This window comes from Scardinius erythrophthalmus (genome assembly GCF_964197995.2).
Source record: "Scardinius erythrophthalmus genome assembly, chromosome: 9".
NCBI classification, from domain to species: Eukaryota; Metazoa; Chordata; class Actinopteri; order Cypriniformes; family Leuciscidae; genus Scardinius; species Scardinius erythrophthalmus.
In genome coordinates this window covers 13066026-13076776 of record NC_138229.1, presented here as the reverse complement: position 1 = coordinate 13076776, position 10751 = coordinate 13066026, and the positions used below count along the sequence as shown (strand labels likewise).

At 38.4% G+C, this 10751-nt stretch overlaps 1 protein-coding gene across 1 annotated transcript in view; it reads left to right on the top strand.

Moving 5' to 3' along the window:
* The first annotated feature begins 967 nt into the window (after positions 1–967).
* The window catches only part of casq1a (calsequestrin 1a), a 13445-nt gene continuing 3661 nt past the window's right edge, over positions 968–10751 (top strand). Inside the window, exons 1-5 of the mRNA XM_081374501.1 lie at positions 968–1393; positions 9652–9745; positions 10268–10368; positions 10529–10640; positions 10740–10751. The exon at positions 10740–10751 is cut by the window's right edge and continues 62 nt beyond it. Of these exons, the coding sequence (XP_081230627.1) occupies positions 1157–1393; positions 9652–9745; positions 10268–10368; positions 10529–10640; positions 10740–10751 (556 nt within the window). The 5' untranslated portion in view covers positions 968–1156. The remainder of the gene's footprint in view (positions 1394–9651; positions 9746–10267; positions 10369–10528; positions 10641–10739) is intronic.

The window sequence follows — 10751 nt, the reverse complement described above, 5'->3', positions numbered from 1 at the left end:
CACCAGCTGACGACTAAATAGGCATTAACTGCACAGGCCACTAAATAAAGAGGCTGAAGGGAAGAGAACATGTAAGATCATGTTACATGATTTTTATTAATAACTCACCTCTCGTCTTACAATTTGTAAAGTAATCTTGAGCTATTTAGCTACCATGAGCACACATAATCTTGCGCATACTCTTACTGTAGTGTCCCTCACGGAGTAGGCACGTAGGCCATAACAAAAAAATTCTCAGTGCTGATAAACACACTGAGCATGAATGCAGTCGGGCCGTATATCGTATGCACCATTATGGATCAGAGAGAAGTGCAAGCCAGAATTGATAGCCTAAAAAGTAAACTGGCATCTGTGAAACCTAAGGAGGTGCACCAGCCTTGTCTCTCCATCTCGTCCTGAAGTGACCTAAGTGCCACATTCTAGCACCATGGATGAGCCAAGTGCGGCAAACAAGACACCCCCCACCCCCTACCCACGCTGCACTCCGTCTCCATGCTACATCTTGTATTTTTAGCCAAGATCTAAGCTCTGTATATAGCTTAATATGGCAGAGAAAGCCTTCCTGTGTGCCTTATGATCCCTTCCTTCTCCATCTCGTACCATCTCATTCTTTGTGATCTTTCATTCATGCTTCAGTTTTTGTTGTCCCATGTACACAAACTTTCTGTCTCCTATTAATATTTTATGGTCATACTAAAGAGGGCGTATGGTATATAACTCTACTTTGCCTTGCTGTGATCTCCAGTCTGGCTCACTTGAAAAAAATGTGCCACTCACTTTTTTAGCAGCCCCTCTCTCTAATATCAATCTCTCTCTCTCTCTCTCTCTCTCTCTCTCTCTCTCTCTCTCTCTCTCTCTCTCTCTCTCTCTCTCTCTCTCTCTCTCTCTCTCTCTCTCTCTCTCTCTCTCTCTCTCTCTCTCTCTCTCTCTCTCTCTCTCTCTCTCACCTCATCCCACCCCCTAAAATGCTCTCGACCCTGTTACTCGTCTCTTTTACCCGTGTGTAGGGGTTTCATACAAGGGGCCTCAGGACTTGGTCTTGTCTGTTCTGGGTGGCGGGGATCACAGGTCCTTTCTAATTTAATTTTATGAAGTATTAAGTTGATTTGTTTTAAATTCAGTGGAATTAAAATTTTCCCCACTTAAGTATTGAATCATGAAGTGGAACCTAGTGTTCCTTGGGCTCCTTCTGACCTTCGGGCAGCTGTCATGGGGCCAGAAAGGTATGGACATCCCTGAGTACGATGGAAAGGACCGCGTTCACGAGCTTAATGCCAAGAATTTCAAGTCTGTGATGAAGAAATATGACGTGATGGTGGTGTACTACCATGAGCACGTAGGATCCAGCAAAGTCGCCCAGAAACAGTTTCAGATTGAGGAGCTGGCCCTTGAGGTGGGTTTGACTCGGAATCGGCCAAAGGGGAGGGGTAGTTATTGGGAGCAGCTGGATCCAGTGTAACTGTGGGCAGTTGTGAAGCATGCTAATGACTAAAGTCTATAGTGAGAGGACCAGTTTAGACGAAGAAAATCGTAGGATTTGTCAACTTTTGTCATGCTTCTACAGCATTTATTAATCTTAGTTAATGTTAATTTCAGCATTTAATAATATATTATTAAAATCATAAGTAAATATTACGTTGTTATTGCACTGTGAACTAACATGAACTAACAATGAACAACTGTATTTTTATTAACTAACGTTAACAAAGACTAATACTGGATCAAATATATTGCTCATTGTTAGTTCATGTTAGTTTATTAACTAATGTTATCGAATGAGACCTTATTGTAAAAATTTTACCATAAATACTATAATAGTATAGTATACTAAAATAACACTGGTTAAAACCATTTGTTGTATGAATTCTTAATTTAGCTTTTGTTTAGTACATCTTAAAGATATAGCTGATCGATGGATGGATAGATAGACCAGTAAACTGCTGATTCAATGTGGCAGGAAAGTTTGTCTCAACAGGACTTACTTTGCAGCTATTTATAGCAAGTAGTATTTTATATCCTGCACTTTATAGTTCTGCTTATATAGTTCATGGAAATTTACAGTAAACAGAGCTGCATGGCACTTTGAATTTGGCCCAAAAATTGTTGCTAGCATGAATCTCATCATGTCGATTTCAATCTGGATGCTTGAAACAATAATTGTGACCCTGGATCACAAAACCAGTCACAAGGGTCAATTTTCTGAAATGGAGGTGTATACATCACCTGAAAGCTGAATAAATAAGCTTTCCATTGATGTGTGGTTTGTTAGGATAGGACAATATTTGGCCGAGATACAACTATTGAAAATCTGGAATCTGAGGGTGCGAAAAAATCAAAACATTGAGAAAATCGCCTTTAAAGTTTTCCATTTATGTTCGTGATTTTGCTGCATTCACTCACAAAAATATTTGTTAAATATATTTACGTATTGTAATTTTATTAAAAAAAATTAATATCCTAATGATTTTTGGCATAAAATAATTTTTTTAAATTTTGACCCATACAATGTATTTTTTGCTATTGCCACAAATATACCCATGCGACATGTGACTGGTTTTGTGGTCCAGGGTCACAATTGCTCTGATGCTTCTAGCCTTTATTAGTGACCATAGTTTTTGATTGTTCAACCCTGATAGAAGACAATTAAAAACTCAATTAATTAACAATATAGATTTTTCTGTGGCCTTGTTAGAGGCTTTACACTGGATCAGAAGGAAAAGTACTCCAGCAGGGGAATGTGGGGCCTGTTACACCAGCCACGAGAACTATCTGGACTATGGCATCTATGATCAGAAAAGTGCTGATGCACCACACAGTAAATTTGCACCCTGAGCATGAGCTCGGATGGGTCATTTTTCAAAGGAATTTGCTTTTCTGGTTTCATCTCAGTACATTTTCACTTTGGTTTTGTCGACAGGCCCATATGCAGACACCAAAACTAATGCTAAAAAAAATATATATATAATGCGAGATAGCATTTGTAGCATTTTGAAGCATCAGTGCTGATATTTTCATGCTGTCTCTTTGGTTCAAAGATCAAATACATGCAATGAGTCACATGTTCTTACAGTGTCACAGCAGCGGTGTGTATTATGCTATATGTAGCACATGGTATACATCACCAAATTGTCAGCTGCTGGCCACTGCTGATTAATAATAGTAGTGTATGTATTGGGCCTGAATGACAGATCATGGGTAACACTGTATTAGATTGCATAAGAAGACAGAGATTAGCCAGCTTTTGACAACAGTGTTGTTATTGTTAACTTTAACTATTACTAAACTATTCAAACTAATTGCTTAGCTGACAATAAATGTTGCCTTGGAAACTAACTAAAATAAAATAAGTTTAAGATGACTAAATGACAAAAACTGAAAAAAAAAAAAGAAAAGCTAAACAGAAATAATTTAACTCTTTCCCTGCCAGCGTTTTTTTTTTTTTTTTTTTTAGTTGCCAGCCACTTTGTTTATACCATAATTATACCATTTATGAAAACAAGCTGATACCAAGGTATTTTAGGCCTACAATTCTAACATAATTTTTCATGAAAAATCATGATTGTATTTTTTTTTTTGAAAGTAAGGTTTATTGCAGCTTCTTGCAATACTCTCCTAAATGCGTAATAAAACCTAAGTGCAAACATTACCGCTTTAATGACCGTATAGCCTACGATCGTCTTTTACTGTCCAATGACAGCCCATCTTAGGCCTATATCTACTTTGAGTGGCATGGGAGAGAGTCAGAAGTTCATTTGTTGCCCCTATGAGTTTATAATAGCATATTTTAACAGGATTTTCAAATGGATAAAGAAAAAAAAACTGCCAAAATGTTTTTATTTTGTACATGTAATGTCATAATTAAATTTTGAATGTAAAATTTGTAACCGTTGCATTTCGTTAACACTGATTTACACTTATACAGTGGGGAGAACAAGTATTTGATACACTGCCGATTTAGCAGGTTTTCCCACTTACAAAGCATGTAGAAGTCTGTAATTTTGATCATAGGTACTCTTCAACTGTGAGTGACGGAATCTAAAACAAAAATCCAGAAAATCACATTGTATGATTTTTAAGTAATTAATTTGCATTTTACTGCATGACTTATTGATACATCAGAAAAGCAGAACGTAATATTTGGTACAGAAACCTTTGTTTGCAATTACAGAGATCATACGTTTCCTGTAGTTCTTGACCAGGTTTGCACACACTGCAGGAGGGATTTTGGCCCACTCCTCCATACAGACCTTCTCCAGATCCTTCAGGTTTCGGGGCTGTCTCTGGGTAATACGGACTTTCAGCTCCCTCCAAAGATTTTCTATTGGATTCAGGTCTGGAGACTGGCTAGGCCACTCCAGGACCTTGAGATGCTTCTTACGGAGTCACTCCTTAGTTGCCCTGGCTGTGTGTTTCGGGTCGTTGTCATGCTGGAAGACCCAGCCACGACTCATCTTCAATGCTCTTATTGAGGGAAGGAGGTTGTTGGCCAAGATCTCGCGATACATGGCCCCATCCATCCTCCCCTCAATACGGTGCAGTCGGCCTGTCCCCTTTGCAGAAAAGCATCCCCAAAGAATGATGTTTCCACCTCCACGCTTCACGGTTGGGATGGTGTTCTTGGGGTTGTACTCATCCTTCTTTTTCTTCCAAACACGGCGAGTGGAGTTTAGACCAAAAGCTCTATTTTTGTCTCATCAGACCACATGACCTTCTCCCATTCCTCCTCTGGATCATCCAGATAATCATTGGCAAACTTCAGATGGGCCTAGACATGCGCTTGCTTGAGCAGGGGGGACCTTGCGTGCGCTGCAGGATTTTAATCCATGACGGTGTAATGTGTTACTAATGGTTTTCTTTGAGACTGTGGTCCCAGCTCTCTTCAGATCATTGACTAGGTCCTGCCATGTAGTTCTAGGCTGATCCCTCACCTTCCTCATGATCATTGATACCCCACGAGGTGAGATCTTGCATGGTGCCCTAGACCGAGGGAGATTGACCGTCATCTTCTTCCATTTTCTAATAATTGCGCCAACAGTTGTTGCCAGAAGCTGCTTGCCTATTGACCTGTAGCCCATCCCAGCCTTGTGCAGGTCTACAATTTTATCCCTGATGTCCTTACACAGCTCTCTGGTCTTGGCCATTGTGGAGAGGTTGGAGTCTGTTTGATTGAGTGTGTGGACAGGTGTCTTTTATACAAATGACAAGTTCAAACAGGTGCAGTTAATACAGGTAATGAGTGGAGAACAGGAGGGCTTCTTAAAGAAAAACTAGCAGGTCTGTGAGAGCCGGAATTCTTACTGGTTGGTAGGTGATCAAATACTTATGTCATGCAATAAAATTCTAATTAATTATTTAAAAATCATACAATGTGATTTTCTGGATTTTTGTTTTAGATTCCGTCTCTCACAGTTGAAGTGTACCTAATAATAAAAATTACAGACCTCTACATGCTTTGTAAGTAGGAAAACCTGCAAAATCGACTGTATATAGGCTAATTTCTACTTCAGACTTTTTTGCTCTCTGTGAAACTATGATAATAATATTCCCACTGTTCAGTCAAATCAAATCTGTTATTTGGCTTTTATTGACATGCTTTTTAGTTATAGCATATGAAAGCTGCAGTCCGTAACTTTTGGCGCTCTAGTGGTAAATAAACTAAATTGCAGGTACTGCAAAGTACTGTGCTACTCCGCAGTGGTGCCAAGTGCCGACTCGAACCAGCCAGGGGCCATTCACATATCACGTTTTATATGCGTGCAAATTCGTTATTTCAAATGTAGGCGCGAGGCAAGCGCGCTCATAATAGAAGTCGGTTGGTTGAAATTGAAAACATCTCAACTTTTCAGAATGCCGCAAGCGCACAGCAGGTCATGTGACAAAAACCAACCGATCAGCTTCAGCTTTTTCATAACAACATCGAAAGCTCACCCGAACAGCTGATCATAGCTGTACAGGGCGGGTTTTTATTTCTCAACTCCATAAATATATCTAGTAGTAAAGCTAATGCAAGGGTTAGAAATCAATTAATCCTTTGCTGATACTTCTCATCATGTCATGGAGAGCACAGTTCATGGTTGCATAGCAACGACAGAAGCTACGGGACCTGGATAATAGATAGGGGGCGCTGGCCCAAAAAGGTTGAGAACCACTGATGTAAAGGAAAGAGTTAATAAAAAAAAACACAACAAAATTAATACAATAGCTAACTACTTAAACTACAATTAAAATGAAAACTGAAAAAAAGCTAATTCATTTTAATAGCATTTAAATAATGCTAAAATAACACTAAAAGTATAAAGAAAATCTACCAACTTCACTTCAATTTCAAACCAACCTTTCATATAAACATACCAATTGTGATGTGGACAATGCCACAAACAATCCCAAGCACACTAGATAACATTAGCATCTTCTCAGCAGGCAGAACCCACCCCATGTGGTCAAAAGGTTATAGCATCATTTAGCCGTGCTGTCACCTCCTGGAGTCAACAGTGGTCTGTTGTTATTAAGAACTTTGTGTGCACTTCTCAGTGCAATCCTCAAGAGACAACAGACACTGATGTATTGTGTTTGTTGTGTGGGATTAGTTTAAACGAGCTAACGTAACTAATTGTATGTCTAAATCTCAGTCTTAATGCTAATGGATTTCTGATGGACATTGTGTTTTGGGAGAAAGGCAAGAACAGACTATCCCCTTGAGTTGAGTTGGCTCACGTGATTTTTGTTTTGCGCTTCAGAACTTAGTGGAACATAGGGAACATAGTGAGCATCGATGCTCCCTGGTTTTCATGGTACATTGTTGTGGGAACGAGATTTTTGTATGTGGCTTTGCAACACATTGCTCCTGAATACACAGTCGTTCAGCGCTGTTGTAGGTTATAATAACTTAGAACAGCTTGAGTGCTGATTGAGCTCATGAAATCTGCAGTGTCGACTGAGAGTACTGAGCGTTGGGCACATTACTGTACCTGTCAGCGGATCCCAGGACCCTGAACGTCACCACCACCTTGCCAAAATAGTCCCGGTTTGTCTCTGCAGCAGCTCTAATTATAAACGCCTCTGCTGTCATAGCTGTTTGTGTGGCACAAGCCGCTGTGATGCTTCATTACAGAAGATCTGCTTTCTGCCCTTATAGAAACACTTGTATGCTCTCATTTACACCAACCCGGTCTAGGGTGTTTCTGGTTATATTTCCTTAATGAAAAAACATATTTATGTTGGCTAATAAAAAAAAGGAAAAAAAAGAGAAGGGCGCGTTATCCGTGGCTGTGTATTGGATTAAACGTCTCCTCTTTCCTCTATCCCGACTCTGATTTGTCATAAGCAAACTCTATCTCGGATTCATTGCAAAAATCTTTTCTTGTTGACTCATGGCTTTTTGTGGGTTCGCCTTATATATAGCCGTGACCTATTTTGCCTTTTGCTGAGTTTAGCCTAAAGTTCGTTTAACAGACATATATCCTCCTTTTAATGCTAATATGTTGCTGATATACTAATATACTAAACTGATAGAAAAACATTCTAAAGACTGAGAAGAAAAGATCAATGAGACATTACCAAGATCGAGCACATTAACAAAGAGATGAATTATCACTCAAGTATAATGCTAATATTACAGCTAAACTAGAAGAACTTGCATAAAATTCTCAGACAAATAATTTCAAAAATGTAATAAAAAAACACTAGGATAAACCTTAAAAGCTTTTTCAAAAATCTAATTCCTTGGTAGAACTGTACCTTTAAATTATAATTTTTTTAAATCCTTTTGGCATGTTAAAGGTATAGCGGAGGATTTTTTACTTCCAGGTGGATCACCTATACTATTGGTCCTCCTAATTGTCAATCATTCTGGTGAATCAATCAAACTTTTCAAAAAGTGGAGAGGGCGGGTCTTATCTAAAATTCGGAAAGATCCTCCGCTATACCTTTAAGAAGAGAACTAGCAATTTATGATTCATGAATCCGTTGATCTGGATGATCTGAAGTATTCATTCTGATTAATTTATTGACCCGTTTTGGTCACATCAGTTAATGCATATATCTATATAGATATTGTATAAGGTGCATTGCTGTCCGCCATATTGGAAAGGTCAAAGCCAGCCTGTGAGCTCTCATGAGCTAGTTGACTACATCTTCAACCTTGTTATTTAAACCTAAGGATATCCATATCTGCAATAAAAGTCTTTAGCAGATGATTTTTACAGGATTTAGTGTATCATTAATGTTAGATAATTTTGCATGTGGTAAATAAAAAAGAATAGTGGTTATAGTGTTAGTGTGAGTAATGGACAACATCTGAAATGATGACTGTTTGGCAAAAATGGCAGATGTGTTGAGACATCTGAAGTAGTTGAATGAGGTAGATATCTACCCAGCTAACAGGGAACATTCTCAGAACTTTGGCTAACATTAGCAAGGTTCTCTCAAAGTAATGAACAAACATTCTCCCAGTAACATTAATAGAACATTTAGTAAGCGTTATCTGGTCTTTAAAAATGATCTCCAAAATGTTTTATAAGCGTTTTTTCTTAATCATTTTTAGTTGGATGTTGTCTGTTTTTTAAATGTTTCAGAATGTTCAGAGAACTTTAAAAAGTAATGTTCCCATAATGTTTGCAAAATAATTAAAAGGATGTTCCATTTACGCTTGCATAATCAAAAAAAAAAAAATTTAAACAAATTTTGGAACCTAATGGGAATGTTAGCAAAATGTTTTTAAAACATATATTTGTTAGCTGGGTATGCGTTAACAGCTCACAGTTTTTTTAATGCAAAGCTATGAAAATCAGTGACATCAAAAGACCTTATACAGTATGCATGTCACATGAAACATGTTTATGATATGTTTATGCCATTTTTGGATCCTTTATGAAGTTTAAAAGCTTCAGTCCCAGTGTTTAGTAATCGCATGGAGAAAAGCTACCAGAACATTGTTTCTCCTTTTGTGTTGCATGGAAGAAAGAAAGTCAAAGTCAGTTTGTAAGTTACTGATATATCCTACTCTACATGCACTACTGAATTATTTAAACAGTTTTAGAGTGACGTATGGATAAAAAAAAGAATATTGTGCATCTGTAGGAATGCAAGGGCATTTGTTTCAGTTTAGTTCCTCATAATGTTTGGAGAAATAGTTGGGAGAACCTGTCACCACCCCAGCACCCTGTTACTCCAGCTCAGCAGGCGCATGTAGCACTGCGATTGGTGGAGACAGCTGTCCATCATACGGGTCGAGTTTCACACCGATTTAGAAAGTGCAGGGGCAGCGCTCTTGATGATGGCTTTTATGGATGTAAGACTGTGGAAGAAACTAACTACAGTTCTTAAAGCAGAGCCTGAAATATCTGTGCAGGCAGAAAACAAATGTGCTGTCCTTGTCCAACACAGAGTGTTTGTACACAGTGTGTTAGCTACCAAAACCAGCTCTCAGGTTGATAATAAATGCATTATGCTGACAGGATGCAAACCCTAATAAAATTAAACTTACCTTAGTGTTTCCACAGGAACTTCTGAAGAGTTCCCTTTGGCAGTTATTTTGTGTGAACAGCTTACATGTCAGGGCACCACTAACATGCTTTTAAACATCTCGACCAAACCACACATGCTGTTCGAAGAAGCTGAAGGACATTCAAAATTATATTTTTTGTTACCCAGCTTGCTGCACAAGTCCTGGAGGATCTTGACGACGAGGACATCGGGATTGGCCTACTCGATGAGAAGACAGACAGAGCTGTTGCCAAGAAACTAGGTAACTACATTACAAAAACACTCAAATATGACCAAACTTGTGTATAATGTATAACATTTGTATTATTTTTTTAAATAAAAATCATTTTTCACAACACAAAAGAGACATGGTGATCAGTTACAGCACCTAGAACTACATTTTTACTTATTAATCCATACAAATGTTAACCTAAAATATTAATGTTTATTTAAAAAGGTGCATGTTATGCATCAGCTACTCAATTGGAGACTGTTTGTGAGTTTTAGTGCGTCCATGCCTGTTATAGGGTTGTTGTGAGGAAATAGGATGACATATGTACACAAGTCATTTTTGAGCTGTCATGAAAGTGTAATTGGATCTGATTGTGTGCTTTCTCAAAATTACTTTTTGCTGTTTCAGGCTTTATTTTGTTCTCTGTTGATGCCCTTTGTGTAGTTTTCTTGTCAAACTTTAGGACGTCAGCAGAAGAACAACTATGACCTCTGGTGGACATTTCTCAAACCCAGGTTCTCACAGGTTCATTTCCATCTTTGTGCTCCTCAGGTCTGGAAGAGGCTGACAGTATCTATATCTTCTTTGAGGATGAGGTCATTGAGTACGATGGAGAGCTTGCTGCCGACACGCTGGTGGAATTCCTCTATGATGTGCGTGAAAAATAATTTAGACTTCTCTCGCATTTTTAATTTACATCCTGCTCTTCCTTTTCCCCGTTGTTCTCCTTCTTACCCGATGCACACTCGGTCCTCAGTTTCAGCAGTCTGTCTTACTGTCATTACATCCTATTCTGATTGACTCTTTTACCAGGTCATTGAGGATCCAGTTGAGATCATTAGCAATGTACGTGAGTTGAAAGGTTTCCATAATATTGAGGAGGATATCAAGCTGGTGGGCTTCTTCAAGAGTGAGAAATCTGACCGTACGTATCCAAATGGGAATACATTGTTTTATAATTTTTCCACAAAATTTAAGTAAGTCAACTGTTTTGAAAAGTTCACCAATGGTCCTGTGATTTTAGACTATGATGCAT